Raw genomic sequence first — 20,921 nt, forward strand, 5'->3', positions numbered from 1 at the left:
TCTGAAGCTTCCTTCCAACCACTTTGCATATTATTTGATATATATTGTGATTCTGTACTTGCCAAATATGCTGCAGAAATCTCCCTCCACTAAGTCTGGCTGCAGCCATTTTAACTGTGGGCAGCTGAAGCTGTTGCCTGTTCACTTCCTGGATACACACAGAGGCACACCTCCAGCTCTGCAGCCCTGCAGCTTTCATTGGCCCTCTTATTACTCATCCCCCCTCCCTTCCTGGCAAACTCTCACAAGAGTGAGAGAGAGCTGAGCATGATGTCATAAACCTAGGCTAATGACCAGACAACAGGAAGTGGACTGTATAAGGTATTTACTGGCAGAAAAAAATGTTTTGCTATCCAAAGGTAAAACAACAAGGGCAGAAGATTTAATCGGAGGAAAGTAGAAAAAAAATGACTGAAGGTCCCCTTTAAGTCTGGGCTCTAACTAGGCCATGCAGGAACATTCACCTTTTTCTCCTTCGTGCTTGACGCTGCGCTTCAAGAAGCGTTTCACCCCTCTCTCTTGGATCCCTACAGACACAGCCGGCTTCTGGACCCAGCCAAATGAGGGTTTCCTAGTCTATCAGCGTGTACAGTGTGATTGCTGTCCCATGGACGTTGAACTATCTACATGTTGTCTTTGAATCTACCCAATGTGAGTGGCTTTTTATATTCTGCTAAATAAATATTTTAACAGTCTACACTTAGAGGCGCCTCCGCATTCTCTCTCTCTCTTTTACATGGTCCTGAAGATCGCTTCTGCTCCTCTGAAGAGGCTTGCCCTAAGCTACAAGACAGTATTGAGCCCAAGACCCCCTGATTGATTGGACTAATTTTATGTGTTTTTCTTTCTACATGTAATGTTGTTTTCGAAGTCTTAACATCTTAATAACTGCAGGGTCCTGCATTAACCACTTAAGGACCGGGCCTATTTTTCAGACTCGGTGTTTACAAGTTAAATTTTTTTTTTTTTTGCTAGAAAATGACTTAGAACCCCCAAACATTATATATACTTTTTTCAGACACCCTAGAGCAGGGATATGCAATTAGCGGACCTCCAGTTGTTGCAGAACTACAAGTCCCATGAGGCATAGCAAGACTCTGACAGCCACAAGCATGACACCAGAGGCAGAGGCATGATGGGACTTGTAGTTTTGCAACAGCTGGAGGTCCACTAATTGCATATCCCTGCCCTAGAGAATAAAATGGTGGTCATTGCAATACTTTAACCACTTAAGCCCCGGACCATTTGGCTGGCCAAAGACCAGAGCACATTTTGCGATTCGGCACTGCGTCGCTTTAACTGACAATTGGTCGTGCAACATTGCTCCCAAACAAAATTGACGTCCTTTTTTTTTCCACAAATAGAGCTTTCTTTTGGTGGTATTTGATCACCTCTGCGGTTCTTATTTTTTGCACTATAAACAAAAATAGTTTGACAATTTTGAAAAAAACGCATTATTTTTTACTTTTTGCTATAATAAATATCCCCAAAAAATATATAAAAAAGGGGCTGTGTGTGACACATCACTGTTCATAGCTCCCGATCACAGGGAGCTATGATCAGTGACAGTGTCACTAGGCAGAACGGGTAGATGCTTGTTTACATTAGCATCTCCCTTTTCTTCAGCTGCGCGCACGCGACCACACGGCAGCAAATTCAAAGGGACATACCTGTACGCCCATTTGCCCAGCCGTGGCATTCTGCCGACGTAAATGTACATGCGGCGGTCGGCAAGTGGTTAAGTCACACTGTATTTGCGCAAAGGTCTTACAAGCGCAGTTTTTTTGGAAAAAATACACTTTTTTTTACTTAAAAATAAGACGATAGTAAAGTTAGCCCAATATTTTTTTTGTATTGTGAAAGATGATGTTATGCTGAGTAAATTGATACCCAACATGTCATGCTTCAAAATGGTGCCCGCTCGTGGAATGGCGACAAACTTTTACCCTTAAAAATCTCCATAGGCGACGTTTAAAAATTTCTACAGGTTACATGTTTAGGTATCCTGGTTACATGTTCACAGGTCTCCTGTCCCCACTTTCAGGAGCCTCAGGATATTTGCGTCACCGCTCGGGCTCCCTCCTCCTTTCCCGGCTGCCAAGCCAGTAGGAGAGAGGAGCGGAGCGGAGCCTCGCACATGCGCAGTAGGGTTCCCGGCATAAAGCCGCAAGGCTACACTGCCGGGGTCCCTTACTCGCAATGGAGGCGGCAGCACCCAACAGCTGATGGAAACATCAGCTGCGGTGCTGACATCACTGGACTCCAGGACAGGTAAGTGTCCGATTATTAAAAGCCAGCAGCTGCAGTATGTGTAGCTGCTGCCGTTTAATTTCTACAGTGGTGGGCGGACCTCCGCTTTAAACAACTGTAGTATCAGGTTGAAACACTACAAAATTGAAAAAAGTTAAGGGGGTCTGAATACTTTGAGTGCATTTTGTTTGCCTTTACTGAACACATTACAGTGCATATGGATAAGCAGTTTTCTGTCCTGAATTATTTTATTGCAATCAGGGTGAAAATAAACATCCGTTTAAAGTTCCACGATACCGCTGGTATCTCTGGTCAAAATGAAAAATCATATAATAATATCCACATTGTATTTTAATTATTTGTAGCCTACTCCTATTACTCTGACCTATCTTGAAGTTTGTAAACTTTCTTTGTGAAGATCCTCACATATTTACTTGAATTCTGTGCCCTGTGGGTAGGCACTGCTGCATTACACATTTCACAGAGCCTGCCTTCTTAACTACAGAGGTGCTGAGTGGAGGAGTTTCAGGAGGCGGAGTCAGTACAAGAATTGCTGCTTGCAGGCAGCAAAGTACCATGGGATATGTAGTCCTTTGAAATTGAAAGTAAACAGCAGAGAAGCTGCAAAGCATGCAGGAAGTTGTGGAAAGTGATGGCCAGCAGACAGGCAACATGAAAAGAGATTTTATTAAAATAAGCTTGTATTGAAATGATAAAATACAGTGCCTTGCAAAAGTATTCACCCCCTTGGCTTTTTACCTATTTTGTTACATTACAGCATTTAGTTCAATGTTTTTTTAATCTGAATTATATGTGATGGATCAGAACACAATAGTCTAAGTTGGTGAAGTAAAATTATAAAAATATATACATAAAACTATTTTTCATTAATAAAAAAATGATAATTGGCATGTTCGTATGTATTCACCCCCTTTGTTATGAAGATCATAAAAAGCTCTGGTGCAACCAATTAGCTTCGGAAGTCACATAATTGGTGAAATGATGTCCACCTGTGTGCAATCTAAGTGTCACATGATCTGTCATTACTTATACACACCTTTTTGAAAGGCCCCAGAGGCTGCAACTCCTAAGCAAGAAGCACCACTAACCAAACACTACCATGAAGACCAAGGAACTCTGCAAACAAGTAAGGGACAATGTTGTTGAGAAGTACAAGTCAGGGTTAGGTTATAAAAAAAAATTGAACTCTTTGATGATTCCTAGGAGCACCATCAAATCTATCATAACCAAATGCAAAGAACATGGCACAACAGCAAACCTGCCAAAAGACAGCCGCACATCAAAACTCACAGACCAGGCAAGGAGGGCATTAATCAGAGAGGCAGCACAGAGACCTAAGGTAACCCTGGAGGAGCTGCAGAGTTCCACAGCAGAGACTGGAGTATCTGTACATAGGACGACAATAAGCCGTATGCTTCATAGAGTTGGGCTTTATGCCAGAGTGGCCAGAAGAAAGCCATTATTTTCAGCAAAAAACAAAATGGCATGTATTGAGTTTGCGAAAAGGCGTGTGGGAGACTCCCAAAATGTATGGAGGAAGGTGCTCTGGTCTGATGAGACTAAAATTTTACTTTTTGGCCATCAAAGAAAGTGTTATGTCTGGCGCAAACCCAACGCATCACATCACCCAAAGAACAACATCCCCACAGTGAAACGTGGTGGTGGCAGCATCATGCTGTGGGGATGTTTTTCAGCAGTCGGGACTGGGAAACTGGTCAGAGTTGAGGGAAAGATGGATGGTGCCAAATACAGGGATATTCTTGAGTAAGACCTGTATCACTCTGTGTGTGATTTGAGGCTAGGACGGAGGTTCACCTTCTAACAGGACAATGACCCCAAACACAGTGCTAAAGCAACACTGTGGCTTAAGGAGAAACATGTAAATGTGTTGGAATGGCCTAGTCCAGTGATGGTGAACATTGGCACCCCAGATGTTTTGGAACTACATTTCCCATAATGCTCAACTACACTGCAGAGTGCATGAGCATCATGGGAAATGTAGTTCCAAAACATCTGGGGTGCCAAGGTTCGCCATCACTGGCCTAGTCAAAGCCGAGACCTCAATCCAATAAAAAATCTGTGGTCAGACTTAGATTGCTTTTCACAAGCGCAAACCATCCAACTTGAAGGAGCTGGAGCAGTTTTGCAAGGAGGAATGGGCAAAAATCCCAGTGGTAAGATGTGGCAAGCTCATAGAGACTTATTCAAAGCGACTTGGAGCTGTAAAAGCCGCAAAAGGTGGCTCTACAAAAAATTTACTTTAGGGGGGTGAATAGTTATGCACATTGACTTTTTTCTGTTATTTTGTCCTATTCATTGTTTGCTTCACAATAAAAAAAAAAAACATTTTCAAAGTTGTGGGCATGTTCTGTAAATTAAATGATGCAAATCCTCAAACAATCCATGTTAATTCCAGGTTGTGAGGCAACAAAACACAAAAAATGTCAAGGGGTGTGTGAATACTTTTGCAAGGCACTGTAACTATTGTTTGTATTGTTGTTGCAATTGCTGATGTTAAAAATAAGCGTGAGTTGTGACCAAAGCTTTTCTTTAATGATTTATAATTAAGTCCAGCATTGATTGCAGTGACTGTAGTTTAAAGCTCACAGGGCTTAGCCATGGTATCGACACCTATATATACAGGTACGTCGTTGTGCCTGTAGGAGCCACACGTCTGCAGTACAATGCCGCCGGTGCTAAAGAGGTTAAGATTACATAGGTTTAGCCCGGACTAACATTTTAACTACTCTGTTTCTATTCAAAACTACAACACTTGCTTTTGTTAACATCTACTGATGGAAAGGAGGAAAGTCCCTCAATGTTAAAGTGACACTAAATGATATCCTCATTCTCCAAAAATAATCCACGAATTGGCCCTGTGATCTGTATAAATAAAATAGTTTCTTACTGTGTTTTTGTAACATCGTCCGTGAGCTCCTGGACTTCTTCTTTTTTCCCCTCATTTTTATTTGTTGCAAACAAGCTTTGCACATGAGTTGCGATCATGTGCACTGATCTATGCACACTACACATTGTCCATAGTCATAGGCAAGGGTGGCTACGTTCCAACACACATTGGGACCCATGGTAACAAATGCAGATACCCTCTAACAGTAAGTGGGATCACAACAGCAGAAAAAAAAAGGAATTTGGAGGAAGCTGAGAGCAATAGAAGGTACATTTTGAGTAAAAGAGGAACCTCAGCTGTTTTATTTTTATCAAAGTCAGCAGCTACAAATACTGTAGTAGTTGACTTTTAGAAATCAGCTCCTTACCAGTGCCTGGAGTCCAGTGCTGTCTTCTCGCAGCCTGTTCTTCTTACCACTGTGGGTCCCTGGGGCTGCCATCTTGGATACAGGAACAGGCTGCGGCTTTCTGAGGAGCCACAGCCGGCTCCCAACTGCACATGCATGAGCTCACAGAGCAGTCTATGAATGGTCCCACGGCCTCTTGGGACTGACATGTGAGAGCGGACGGGGCAAGGGGCATCATATTCACCAAGGCAAGGATTGCAGAAGTGGGTTCCAAAAAAAATCAATTACTTGCCCCCCCCCCCAAAAAAAGCTATAACTTGTTTGTAGACTAAATTAGAGTTTAGTGTGACTTTTGTCAATATTGCAGGGGGGACCCTTTAAGATCAAGGTGGAATTGCTTTTTAATAGGAATTGCTGCAAAAACCAAAGCCTTTGTATGTATTAAAAAAGATGGTTGCTTATCAGAAATGTTCCAAACAAAATGATACAAAAGACAAATCTTGTATCTCACTTGCTGCAAGGTCTTTAACCTCTACTGTATTTTGTTGACTTCTTTCTGTATTTGCCTTATAGATCTGACATTGTTTTTGGTAATGTGTACTAGCTAAGACCAGAGTACTAGAAAATGTAGAGGATTTAATGAGACAAAATAAACTCTATAGGGATCCTACCTTGTTTATTAAATGTGCCTCTTCTTCACGTTGCAGGAGGGAGATTCACTTGGGGCAATGGAGAAAGTGTGCAGACAGCTGACTTACCACCTCAGCCCTCACTCACAGTGGAAACGTCAAGGTATCGTGAAGCGAAAGCCGCAGGCCTGGTGAGTCACCCTTTCAGAAACACAGTACATCTTGACAGCTCATAGACCTGAACGTGATTTGGGGGATCGGCAAGTGTCTTCATTGAACATGTTGCTTGTTTCTTCTCCCTCCTGCAGTCCTCCCTGCTTGTTTTGTGTACAGATGGCCTGTTTTGAAAGCCCAGGGCTTTTACGTGACCCAGATATTTAAACTAATGTATATCAGCATTTTCCTCTTCTCTGCTTCTCTGTGCAGGTTTCTCTCCTGTGTGCATATGGTAATTGGGTCCATTACTTTTTATTATTGCTCTTAAAGGAAAAGTAAGGATAAAGCTGTTTTGACAATACTCCTCCTTTGGGTCACAGGAGATTCAGCTGACAGAGGGCTAATATCCACTGTCAGCTGACGTCACAGAGCCGGTCAAGGCTCTGCAGGGATAATGTCGGGATCCGCCCAGATGCCTGGCCAGCAGCTGGCTCAGCCTGAGACAGTCCTTCCTGCCTCCTGCACAGTCTGGCGCTCCAGTGAGTGCTGGAGGGGCAAAGCACAGAGGTGATTGGCGGTTGCCACTCTGTGGTGTTCGCAGACCTGAGAACTGAGCGTCTTTGATTATTCAGTTCTCAGTCTTAGAGCTGGCGGGGGACAGGTGAGTATGAATGTTTATTATTTTGAAATCCCGCACTTCTCCTAAATGAACCATTGTCCTGCATGTCTATGTCATCAAGTGTGATTTTTTTTTTTTTCCGTAACTAATGTCACAAAAACATATTCATAGTTTTTCATTTACACTGTTGACATAACTTCAGAGGATAAAAAAGGAAAAAAAATAGATCTGAACGCTTTGTTCTCACCAATGTCACAGAATATTCAATTCTTTGTAATGTAGAACTGTCACTTTTTGACATGCATAATGCTACAACAAAGGAGGCAAGGGAATGCCAATAAGGATCTGCTGTGGTTCAGATTTGTGGATTCTGTCTTTAACTTTGAGTTGTCAGTGGGCCTGATTTACTAAAGTAAAACAGGATATAAACAGAAATGAAATAAAACTGAGCCTGAAGCACTATATTGTAAGGTGAGGTAAAATTAACCTGCATTCACTTTTAACATTTATTTTGTGTTAAAAAAAAGTACATTTTACTGTACATTTGATTGTTTGAAATGAACACAGGCTCACTTTACACGTTAGTGCATAAGGTTCCCTCTTCACTTCACCTCATTTCACTTTATACTTTATTACAGGGGTTCCTAAAGGCAAAGTTCACCTTTACCAAAAAACTACCTATGCAAATAAATGATGTCTGTAAATAAAAACAAGCTGTGTAGCTTTGACCAAAGTTGAATAATGCCCTTGCTATAGGTGTAGGCTATTTATGTAGATTATAAAGCCTGACTGGAAAACTCCTAGGACATTGCTAAGAGACTCCTAGCTATTACTGTTTACTTTCACTATCACAGAAGTGAGCTTTTTCTCTTATTCAAACCCCTTCACATGCGCTTTTTCCCCCCTAATTCAGTAGCTCTGAGCTCAGCAATTGAGATCTTGCTCATGTGATGGTAAAGATGAAATGTAACAATTAAGCATCTTAACAACATCCTAGGAGTTTTCCAGTCAGGCTTCATGTGGTATGAAAATGGGCTACACCTATAGCAAAGGCATTATTCAACTCTGCAAAGCTGCACAGTTGGGTTTTCTCTACAGATGCCTCTTATCTGCGTAGGGCCGTAGGCAGTTTTTTGGTAAAGGTGACCACCAATGGATTGCCCAATATGTTTCCATTCCCCCTTCACCAGACAGTCGAAATTCCCATAATCAACATTTTTGCAAATATTTGTTTTTGTGCGATCAAAAAAAGGAATCAATTAACTATTAGTGACAAAGGATACTTTCATGTCATCTGACACACCATGTCAATTTCTCTACTACCATACCCCCATTATTTGGCTCTTATATTACCAAGGCCTATGGATACCCTGTTAAGAACCCCTACTTTAGTAAAGCACATTGTATTCTTCTTTCCGTAAGATATTATCCTTAGGTTCCTGTTTAGAGCCTGCCTTTTGTTTTTGTTTTTTTGTGATGACTCCTTTTAGGAGCAAGAGCTTGCTGATATCATGAAAACATTTCCTGAGTTAATATTTAAGTGCCAAGTTGTCCCTCCATGGTTCTTTAGCTTGCACTCTTAGGCCTGGTTCACACTGATGCAGTTCTGCAAGCCACATCTCGCGTGGGCACAGCATCATTTGAATGGGCTGCAGTGGCTCCTGAAACGCAGGAAAAAGGTCCCTGCTCCTTTTTTTTGGCATTGCAGCCTGCACAGGAATTGCAAGTGCAGTGCGGTTCCAATTGCAGGGGCAATTTCCACTGCATGCAGTGTGCCATTAAGGATGAATGGTACTCAAACACATCTCTTGTGTTTTTCTGTGTGGGTGGTTGCGGCTGTGGGAACGCTCAGCGAGAAGCACCTACACAGATGTGAACCTAGCCTTCGCTAAGTTGACCTTCTCATTCTAGTCCCTGAGACCAGCTAGTCTAACTACTCTGGCTTTTGTTTTATGATTCTTTCTTTATAATTTACCATATACCAGTCCTTGGTTTCCTTTGTTCCAGTCCTTACAGTCTTCTGCCTGTGACCATCAACCATCTGCTGGTTATCACAATGAAATACTGGGAAAAAAATTCACTTCTGAAGCTATCATTACTAACATGAATATAAGGTAATTATTTGGAATCAATGAAACCTCTTATTCGGTACTAAATTGTGGGTGCCAGTATCCTCAATTAATAAGAAAAAATAAAAATCTGCTGGTTATCACAATGAAAGACAGCTAACAATATCCATCTCTAAAGGTATCACTGGGAATATGAAATCAACATGAGGCTGAGAGTTAACCTTTCTTTTTCATACATCATGGGACACAGAGTTAGGCTAATATTAGGATAATACCTGCTGGGTTATACTTCATCTCCAGGTGAATGTACACTGGTAGACCAAAGGTCTTTAGACAGGAAGTGATCCCCTATATTACCCCTCCCATACAGGAAGTACTTCAGTGTTTTACCAGTGTCTGCAAGGTGGATTGCATGGTTGTTTGAGCTTTCTGAGCTTCAGGTCTCTAGTCCCACAAACGGTTCCTAAATGAATGAAGGGACTGACTAATCAGATCCATTTGACACATGCTTTATATGCTTAGATAAATGGTGCCCGAGCCATTTCGCCTTGGTTCGTCATGGCGCATGTGCGTTTGCAAGAGCGCCGCTGGGCTCAGCAGTTTGTTTGGCAGCACATGCTCCGAAGCCTTTATCTGAGCGCACAAAGTTTTGCGTCATACACGAAAACATTCACGGCCGTTCGCCGGGGCCGTGCACGTGCATGCACAGAACGTTCTGGCGCACAGCCAGCTTATTTAAGCTGTGTATGCCAAGCATGTGGTGCTTCCAGAAGGCAGCTGTTGGACACAGAGCAGGCTCTGAACCAGGCATTTGCAGCAGTTCATTTCTCCTTACCTGGGTCACGAGTCACCAGGTGTTGCTTGGGAGGCTAAAGGTGCTTTGCAGGATTGTTACATAGGGGCTTGGGAGCCCTATTAAAGGGTCTCCCTTCTGAGGTGTGTTTAATACACCACCCAAGTACTCTTTTTGTGGTGAGTAAATGTCTTCAAAAAAGAGGAGCGGGACTAACACTATAGGAAAGGGCACACCGATGTCATCGGTAGTTCCTGATGAACCTAGTCGTATCCCTAGTGTTGTATCCCCTGAAGGACCAGAGGCTTCCGGGCAATATGAGCTGCTGCGCCTATCTGGGATTGTGCCTACAGTCAACCCTTCATCACCCTTTATCACTAAGGATGAACTGTCCACAGCCCTAGCCGGGTTAGAGCACAGGATTGCTGGCACGATTGCCTCCATCTCGCAGGGTGGCAAGAAGCGTGACAGATCCCCCTCCCCGGAGCCTCCTAGTCTAGAGCAGGAATGGGCTGAGGATGGAAGAGCTCAAAGCTCAGGATTCTGTGGATGGCCTGGCGGATGAGTCTGCTTCCGAGCAATCTGGACAAGAAATTATCCAGTTGGTGTCTGCCTCTCAATCACAGAGGCTTTTGATCCTGACTTTTACCAAAATGGTTCATAATGCCTTTAAGTTGCCTCTTGCAGAGGTTACTGAGCCTCCCTGGTCCTCTTTGGGATCTCTGAGGCCTCTTCAGGCCACACAGGCTTTCCCCTTACACCCTCTGTTGGAACAGGCGGTGTATGCTGATTGGGAACATCCTGACAGGATTTTTGTTCCTCCTTGGAGGTTTCCCCTTTTATATTCCATGGATGAAAAGTTCGTTAAGTGGAGTATGCCAGCCATAGATGCAGCAGTCTCTTCCTTAAACAATAACTTAACTTGTCTGGTAGATAATGCACAGGGCTTGAAAGACCCCATTGACAAGAAATTGGAGTCATTATTAAAGGCTTTCTTTTTTTTTGGCCAGTTCAGCTATTCAGCCAGCTGTTTCAGCAATTGGTATCAGCCAGTCCGTAAAGGATCAGATCAGATGGCCTGATAGGCCTAACCAGGAGGATGATCTGCCTGAAAATAAGGCAGATATTGCTCGAGTGCTGTGTTTTGCTGCTGACGCCTTAAAGGATTCAATACAGCAGGTTTCTCGTTTGGCTCTCTTGTCTGCACATATGCACAGACTTTTGTGGCTTAAGAACTGGTCAACCGAGCTTCCTTATAAGAAGTTATTGGCTGGTTTCCCCTTTCATGGGGAACGTTTATTTGGTGATCATTTGGACAAATATATCCAAAAGATTTCTTTACAGGAAGAGTTCTCTACTTCCTGTGAAGAAAAGCACCAGGTGTCCCTCGTTTTAAAACCTCGGACTGCTTCCTCAAATGTCCTAGCACCAAGGCAGTTCCACCACTAACAGGGCACTAGGACCAGGGGCAAGCCACAAGGCCGGTGCCAGAAAAAGCCATGGGTCCCAAATTCTTCTAAACCCAGCACCAAGCGCTCGTTTTGAGGGGACGCCCCCACTCCATCGGGTGGGGGGGAAGGATGCTGTACTTTGCAGACATTTGGAGAACAATAATTCAGGACAGGTGGGTCACCTCAACTATATCCCGCGGTTACAAGCTGGAGTTGCAGGGGGTTCCTCCTCAGAGGTTTTTAAGATCCAGCATTCCCTCGGATCCTCCGAAAAGAGACTTATTGCTTCAGGCACTACATAATTTAGTGCATCAAAGAGTGATTGTAGAGGTTCCTGTATCCGAAAAGGGCACGGGTTTTACTCAAACCTGTTTACGGTTCAAGAACCAAACTGGGACACAAGGCCCATTTTGGACCTAAGATCCCTAAACCAGTATCTACCGATCCAGTCCTTTCGGATGGAGTTTGTCCGCTCAGTAGTAGCTTCACTCCAGATGGGAGACTTTCTAGCCTCCATCGATATAAAGGACACGTATTTACACGTACCTATCTTTCCACCTCATCAGAGGTTCCTGCGATTTGCAGTAGAGGAACATCATTTTGAGTTTGTGGCTCTACCCTTAGGGCTTGCTACAGCTCCCCGGGTGTTCACAAAGGTCCTAGCACCAGTACTGGGTCTTTTAAGGGCCCAAAGGATCTTGGTGCTTGGGTATCTGGACGACCTTCTGCTCAGAGATCACTCACTACAGGCTCTAGAACAGAGCATAACATGCACAGTGCAATATTTGGAAAGCTTAGGCTGGATCATAAATACCGAAAAGTCAACCTTGAGACCAACTTAAGGTCTAAGGTATTTGGGTCTGATCCTAGATACGGTCCAAGCAATGGTATTCTTGCCACCCACAAGGATCTGTGCCCTGAAGGATCAGGTGCATCAGATAAGGGGCACCAGACAACCCTCCATTTGGCTCTGTATGAGTCTTCTAGGAAGGATGGTATCCTCCTTTGAGGTGGTGCCCTATGCCTAGTTTCATTCCAGGCCTCTACAACAAGACATCTTGTTGGCTTGGAACAGGAGAGGACAAGCCCTGGATTACTCAATGTTCTTATCTCCTCTGGCACGCTTAAGCCTAAACTGGTGGTTGCAGGATCAGAACCTGCAAAAGGGAAGATCCTTCCTCCCGGTAACTTGGAGAGTACTAACTACAGATGCCAGTCTCTCAGGCGGGGAAGAGACCCTAGAAGGGCTCACAGCTCAGGGGAAATAGTCAAGGACAGAACAGATCCTGTCCATCAACGTCCTGGAATTACGGACAGTACAACTGGCCCTTCTGTCCTGGACAGTGGAGCTTCAGGACTGCCCTATCAGGGTTCAGTCCCACAATGCCATTGCAGTGACCTATATAAACCTCCAAGGCGCTACCAGGAGTCGTTCAGCTCTGAAGGAGCTGAACCACATACTAGCCTGGGCAGAGGCATATGTGCCAATTCTATCTGCAGTCCATATGCTGGGAATAGAAAACTGGAAGGCAGATTATCTCAGCCGCCAGCAGATCTGCCCAGGGGAACGGTCCCTACACCCAGGGGTGTTCCAGGAAATTTGCCAACGTTGGGGATGGCCAGAGGTCGACCTACTGGCATCCAGGTTCAACAACAAGCTACAGCAGTTTGTGTCCCGAACAAGAGATCCTCTGGCAGTCGGAGCAACTGCTCTGGTAGTTCCAGGGAGCCAGTACTCCCTGGTTTATGCTTTCCCTCCAATCCCTCTCCTTCCACATTTGTTGCGCAGGATTTGCGGGAGGGAGTTCCAGTCATTCTGGTGGCACCAGCCTGGCCCAGAAGGCCCTGGTTCCAGGAGATTGTGAGACTGACAATAGACGGGCCATGGATGCTTTCACATCGCCCCAATCTACTGTCTCAAGTTCCTATATTCCACCCCAATTTACAGTCTCTAAATTTAACGGCATGACTATTGAAGCCAGGGTGTTAAAGGACCGTGGCATCTTGGGACCAGTTGTCACGTATCAGATAAGACCAGAACTGTGTGAACTGCAACAGAGGTAACCCAAACTTGTGTAAGTAAAATAGATGTATTTAAGGTAAGTGAATAAATACAACCACCTCCAATATACTACAATGTGCAACCAACCAACCACCAACAGAAACCCACAAATAATAACAGACAAATATATACAAGTAAAAGGGAATACCAAGATCATAAACCGAGCCAGGCCAGGTTCGTCAACGGGAGGTCAGCAGCTGGGGAAGGGAAACAAACAGGAAAAGTAGAGGAGGGATCACAGGAGGGACAGGTACAGGTACAAGGCTCAAGGTTCAGGTAAACAGATAGGAACAGGAACAGGATCAGGTACAAATACAGAGCTCGCAGTTTCAGGATCAGGGCACAAGGAAAGATAACAGGGCAAGGCATAAGTGTGTCTGCCGGGTATTTATGCACATCTCAATCAGACTCAGGTGATGCCTGATTGCAGAAGATAATGTCAGCCCCACACTGCCAGGAACCACCCACTGGTGGACGCCAGTACTGCGGCCCAAAGATCACATAATACCACCAACAGGGAAAACTGGACACCTGCTGGTGGACCACAGTACTGCATGCCAAATATCAGGCAATGTCATTAGCAGATGGAACCTTCCCTGACAGTACCCCCCTCAAAGGAGCGGCCTCTGGACACTCCAACTAGCTGCTGCTGGGACAAGTCCATGGCATCAAGCCGGGCAGCGGCACATCAAGCTGGGCAGCGGCACATCAAGCTGGGCAGCAGGCGCATGCACATCAGGCTGGGTAGCAGACCAGGGCAAATCAGGCTGGGTAGCAGACAGGGGAACATCAGGCTGGGCAGCAGACAGGGACACATCAGGCTGGGCAGCAGACAGGGACACAGGCTGGGCAGCAGACAGGGACACATCAGGCTGGGCAGCAGACAGGGACACATCAGGCTGGGCAGCAGACAGGGACACATCAGGCTGGGCAGCAGACAGGGGCACATCAAGCTGGGCAGCAGGCTCCAGGTCTTTGAGCTGGGTGGCAGGCTCTGGGTTGTCGAGCTGGGTGGCAGGCTCTGGGTTGTCGAGCTGGGTGGCAGGCTCCTGGTCACCAAGCTGGGAGGCAGGCTCTGGGTCGTCGAGCTGGGCAGCAGGCTCCGGGCCATCGAGCTGGGCAGCAGGCTCCGGGTCATCAGGTTGGGCAGCAGGCTCCGGGGCGTCGGGCTGGGCGGCAGGCTCCAGGGCATCAGGCTGGGAGGCAGGCTCCTAGTCATCGAGCTAAGCAGCATGCTCCGGGTCATCGAGCTGGGCAGCAGGCACTGGGACATCAGGCCGAGCACTGTAACAGCAGGCTGGGTAACAGGCACCGGCTCAGCAAGCTGGGTAATGTGCCCTGGATCAGCGAGCCGGGCACTGGCCCAGAAAGCCGGGTGACGGGCACTGGCATGACAGGCTGAGACACGGGCACCAAAACTTCAGGCTGAGGCTGTGACACCGGGACTTCAGGCTAGGACACTGGGACTTCAGGCTGGGACACCGGGACTTCAGGCTGGGACACTGGGACTTCAGGCTGGGACACCGGACCTTCAGGCTGGGACACCGGACCTTCAGGCTGAGACACCGGACCTTCAGGCTGAGACACTGAAGGCACCGGGACATCAGACTGGAAGGCGGGCACCAGGGCATCAGACTGGAAGCCAGGCACCGGGACATCAGACTGCAAGGCAGGCATCGGGACATCAGACTGCAAGGCAGGCATCGGGACATCAGACTGGAAGGCAGGCATCGGGACATCAGACTGGAAGGCAGGCATCGGGACATCAGACTGGAAGGCAGGCATCGGGACATCAGACTGGAAGGCAGGCATCGGGACATCAGACTGGAAGGCAGGCATCGGGACATCAGACCGGACATCGGGCACTGGAACATCAGGCTGGAGTGGATTAGCTGGTGTGGAGGCAGGTTGGGTTACTGGCAGGATCAAATGGGTAGGAAAGAACTTCTTTCTCTTTTTAGGTTTAGCTACTGAAGTCCTGTAGGTAACTGCAGAACTGTAGGTAGGGGATGAAGCAGACTGGAGAGGAGGGTTGGAATATGACAGGGAACAGGTAACAGTAGCTGAGGGAAGTTCTTGAGGGATTGTAGGCAGCGGGAAAGAGGCTGGTGGATTAAAGGCAGGATAGGTGCAGCAGGAAGAAACAGGGTATTGATATTTGGTGGGGAGTAGAGTATATTGGGCTGAAACTGAAGTTGTCATGGGTGATGGAGGAAAAGACTCTTGGGCAGACAGGTGTCTGGTAGTAGGGATGGTTTGTTGTGGGCTGGCTGTGGTTGGTTGCAAGATATTAGACCATGCTAAAAGTAGTGGTTGCACAAACTGCGGGTTACATACTGCCTGTCTGACAAGGGATTGTACAGAATCAACACATTCTATTATCATCTGTTGGAAACAGGCTGTGTAATGTTCAAAAAAGTAAGGGGAGTCATCTTCCAAAAGCCATACCAGTGATGTGACCTGATAAATACTGGAAGGGGGAGAAAAATCATCATGGCCCTCTGGGATGCAGGGCAAAGACAGCTCTGTGCAGATTTGAATTAAAGGCTGAACATCCCCAAACAGCATAGAGACCTGATCAACCCAGGAGTGAGCTAAACGAATGATTTCCAACAGCTGATCACTGGTCCACTCTTTCAGTGTCTGGCGGAGATATTCACTACTCTCTGACACCAGCAGAGCATAATAACGAATCACAGCCAAATTAATTTCAGCAAAGCAACCTGAACCAAGATGGTTCCTCTGTGTAGCCACTTCTGATCAGGGATGGCCCTGGTATTCTGTCACGTATCAGATAAGACCAAAACTGTGTGGACTGTAACAGAGGAAACCCAAACGTGTGTAAGTAAAATATAAAGATGTATTTAAGATAAGTGAATAAATACAATCACCTCCAATATACTACAATGTGCAACCAACCAACCACCAACAGAAACCCACAAATAATAGACAAATATATACAAGTAAAGGGGAATACCGAGATCATAAACAGAGCCAGGTCAACGGAAGGTCAGCAGCTGGGGAAGGGAAACAAACAGGACAAGGAGAGGATGGATCACAGGTGAGACAGGTACAGGTACAAGGCTCAGGGTCAGGTATACAGACAGGAACAGGATCAGGTACAAATACAGAGCTTGCAGGTTCAGGATCAGGGCACAAGGAAAGATACCAGGGAAAGGCATAAGTGTGTCTGCCGGGTATGTATACACATCTCAATCAGACTCAGGTGATGCCCGATTTCAGGAGATAATTTCGACCCCACACTGCCGGGAACCACCCGCTGGTGGACGCCAGTACTGCGGCCCAAAGATCACATAATATCACCAACAGGGGAAACTGGACACCTGCTGGTGGACCACAGTACAGTACTGCACGCCAAATATCAGGCAGTGTTATCAGCAGATGGAACCTTCCCTGATACCAGTGGTGTCTACCGTAGTGAATGCTAGAAAAGCTGTCACTAGGAAGATCTGTCATAAGGTCTGGACTTATATTGCTTGGTGTGAAGCCAAAAAATGGCATCCTCGAAAATACGTGATTGGGAGAATTCTCTCTTTTCTACAGTCAGCTGTGGAAATCAAATTGACTTTGAGTACAATCAGAGGTCAAGTTTCAGCCCTATCAGTATTCTTCCAAAGGTCTTTAGCCTCCCATTCACTTGTCCGAACCTTTATGCAGGGGGTAACTTGCTTGCTTTCCCCTATTAGGTCACCTATGTGTCCTTGGGACTTGAACTTGGTGCTGTCTGTGTTACAGAAACAACCATTTGTGCCTATCAAGGAAATTCCATTAGACTTGCTGTCACACAAGCTAGCTTTCCTGATGGCCATCACCTCGGCTAGAGGGTTGTCAGAGTTGGTGGTCCTTTCGTGCAAGGAACCATACTTGATCCTTCACCATGACTGGGTCATGTTGCAACTTGTTCCATCATTTTTACCAAAAGTGGTGTCAGCCTTTCATTTAAATCAGGACATTATTTTGCTTTTTTCTCTCAGCCTCGTTCGGCGAAAGAGAGATAACTGCATTCTTTGGACATTGACCAGGCAGTCAATGTTTATTTGTCTAGATCTGTGAAAATTCGAGGATCAGATTCCTTTTTTGTTTTACCAAAAGGACCCAAGAAGGGGCAGGCAGCTTCCATTGCCAATTGGGTCCGTCAGTTGGTCATTCAGGGCTATGGTCCGCAATGTAAAGCTCCTTCCTTCAGGGTGAGAGCTCATTCTACCAGGGGTGTAGGAATCTCCTGGGCTTTTCGCCATCAGTGGCTCAGAATTGTAAGCCTGCTACCTGGGCTTCAGTGCATACGGTCACAAAATTTTATCAAGTGGATGTTCGGGCAGCCGAGGATTCGGCTTTCGGCCGCAGTGTACTGCGGGCTGCCGTATAAGTTCTGATGGCTATTGTTTGGCAGGGTGTTTCCCTCCCCTCAAGGCTACTGCTCTGGGACGTCCCAGCAGGTAATGAATATTAGCCTAACTCTGTGTCCCATGAGGTATGAAAAAGAAAATAGGATTTTTTTCGTCATACCTGTAAAATCCTTTTCTTTAAGTACATCATGGGACACAGAGGACCCTCCCTTCTTTTTGAGGATTCAGTGCTTGCTACAAAACTGCAGTGCTTCCTGTGTGGGAGGGGTTATATAGGGCATCACTTCCTGTCTAAAGACCTTTGGTCTACCAGTGTCCATTCACCTGGAGATGATGTATAACCTAGTAGGTAATGAATATTAGCCTAACTCTATGTCCCACGATGTACTCAAAGAAAAGTATTTTACAGGTAAGTATGACGAAAAAATTCCTATTTTTCGTAAATAGGCAGATGTTGCCTCAAGAATGATAGGCAGGGTTGAAGTACCCTTTATCATTGCCTAGATTAGTGCAGGTTTACAAAGTTTATGGCCAGCTTTGTCTTTTCTTTTCAAGGTAACCGAAAAGCTTTTTTTGACTGAAATGGGTAGTGTTTACCCTTCCCTCTCCTCTTTTTCTGCAGAATTTTAAGTGCTACTAAATAACAGGTTTGGTATAAATGCTCATATTTCTCTATCAGTGTAATTTTCTTTGGTGCAGTTCTGTACTAAAGTAGGTTTAAATCTTTGAATTGCAGGATTATGTAACAGCTAAACAGCAGTATTTTGTGCAGTATGCTTGTAGCTGGCCACACATGGAAAGACACATTGGTACAGCTGATTATGGTCAGACGAAAAGGGATGCAAATTTCTATTGTTGTCGAAATATAAGCCCTATACTGTGGATTTCTGCAAATATAAGAAAAAGTAAAGGTTTAGGAAGAATTATTTAATCGTGCTTCCAAATATCTCAGTGTAAGGTTGGTGTAAAAAGGTAGCCACTGGGAAAGTAAGCAAGTATTTGTGAATATTTTTTTAGCTTTGTAATGCAAAAGAACTGGACTGCTGAGACGCACATGCTCATACAGCCAATTAACATACAAATACCTTGCCAAGAATGACACAGAAGCTAATTAAGTTGGAAAAGGGCAAGGCCACAGCTTTATTGAACTTTTCCAAACATAACAAATAATCAATGCCTGTCACAGGTATACTGTGAGCACACATAAACCATAACCTGAGTTATTAAGACGCCTGTCCTTACCATCAGTGCCAAACAGGCATTAGAATTTAACTTGATGGCATAGCCCATACAACAACATCAATTGCTGGCAAGGTCAAACTGCCATTAACCTCCCTGGCGGTATGATTATTTCAGATTTTAGGTGCTGAAAGCGGTACAATTATTTTGCATGGAAATTTGGTGTTTTATATTGGAGGTCTGTAATTCTTAACAATAACACACTTAAATCTGTCCAAACAAGAGTCTAGTAGATATCCCGGGTATGATGAAGTTTGAAACACAAAAACATAAATTATAATATAATAAATAAATATAAATAATTATAAAAAATAATAATAATAAAATAAATTTCCCCACGATTCACTATCGCTCAATTCTGCAAGTGTTCTAATTTACTATCGCTGTTTTCTAGCTGGTCTAAAGCCACTTTTGATGTGAAGGGACACTTTTGGGTTGCTATGGACAATCTTCAGTTTCCAGGCAGAAAGAACAGTATATATAACATAAAACTGCATGCAGGGCATGGGCCAAAGCACTGGGGACAAAAGGGATGTGAAATAATTTCATACAGTACTGTAATCTGTTAGATTACAGTGCTGTATGTGTTATGGTTTTTACATTTTTTTAAATTTGCCGCCAGGCTCCGCCTCCGTGCGTCGCGACGCTCGCAGGGAACGGAGCCTGGCACGGAGAGGCTTCGGAGGAGATAGAGCCCGCAGACACAGCGGGGGACATCGCAGGATCCTGGGGACAAGGTAAGTAATGCCGCACCAGGATCCTGCAATGTAATCCCGAGTGTGGCTCGGGGTTACCGCTAATGGGACTGAAATTTAACCCCGAGCCACACTTGGGAAAACCGTCAGGGAGGTTAAAGCTGTGACAAAACATCAGAATGGGTGGGTGGGCGATCAACTCTTCTGTCAGCTGAATCTCCTCAGGTCAGAGGGACATGCCTAGCGTAACCTTTTTCTAGAGTTTAGGCTCTGCCCCATCACCTAGTGTTCTTGTAGCCAATCCTGACAGGGCCACCTAACCTCCTTGTTTTGGATCAACGCCCACTGCAATACAATGCTTCCATCAGCCAAGGCTCCCTTTCCCTAAAGGATTCAAGGGGGCTTTCATCGTTAAATGGCTTTTTTACACTGCATATAATCTATTTTGCTAATATGCTAATATGCTGATATGCTGATGGTTTGATAACGTTAAAATTAGCAAATTAAGTGCACTCTGATTCTAGAGCGCCCCATTGCTCTTTGTCATCCATTTCTTGCCACAGACCTTCTTGCAATGTCTTCTCTAACAGGTGATTGTGCAGTCAGTTCATAGGTCGTGTGATCGAAAGATGTGGAGGCAGGGAGTAAAATGCAGATCTCTAGATATAATGTCACCTAATAGTGCTAATAGTGAGCTTTCCCTGCACTACATGCCCTCAATAGCAACAGTATTACCTTCTCACAAGTCAGTTATGTTACTATGCTGGTTTATGAATAGTTCATAAGTGAGAAAACAACATTATCATTTTTCTTTGCAATGACGCGATTGGAACATTTAGTGGGAAACCTCATGACTGGGACCCCCAAATGATATCAAAATATGGGGACTGCAATTGCTGGCCACCTACTAACTAGCTAAATGGTTGTCTGTGGCTTCAATATTTTCTGAATTACTGTATTCCTTATCTGCACACTTGTTGTGGCCTGGTCAGAGGGTCAGCATGAAATAAACATATTCTGAAAGACATCAGCAATGGCAGCCCCAGCCGTTTGTCTTACAATTTACCAAGATTTAAATTGATACCAAGATGTAAATTTCCAGTGGTACTACAAGTAAAACTTTGACTTTTTAGCAAAACAAGCCTCAAAAAAGATGTTATGCATAGACAGGCTGCTTCTGTTTCTGCGACTCCCTCCCCTCTATTTACAAACCTCAGTGTATTTCTGACAGTCTGGCACGCCTCTTCATCTTCGTAGGTGTTAATTAAATTTCCATGTTAAAATTGAATGTCCCTGTACTAAGGCAATATCAGACA

General features: G+C 45.0%; 1 protein-coding gene across 2 annotated transcripts in view; it reads left to right on the forward strand.

Annotated features, from left to right (window-relative positions):
• Positions 1-20,921, forward strand: part of LRRC75A (leucine rich repeat containing 75A) — a 622,026-nt gene that overhangs the window by 389,193 nt on the left and 211,912 nt on the right. For both annotated transcript variants that reach the window (XM_073616759.1, XM_073616758.1), the window contains one exon: positions 6,233-6,345. In XM_073616759.1, the coding sequence (XP_073472860.1) occupies positions 6,233-6,345 (113 nt within the window). The remainder of the gene's footprint in view (positions 1-6,232; positions 6,346-20,921) is intronic.

This window comes from Aquarana catesbeiana, linkage group LG02 (assembly GCF_042186555.1).
Source record: "Aquarana catesbeiana isolate 2022-GZ linkage group LG02, ASM4218655v1, whole genome shotgun sequence".
NCBI classification, from domain to species: Eukaryota; Metazoa; Chordata; class Amphibia; order Anura; family Ranidae; genus Aquarana; species Aquarana catesbeiana.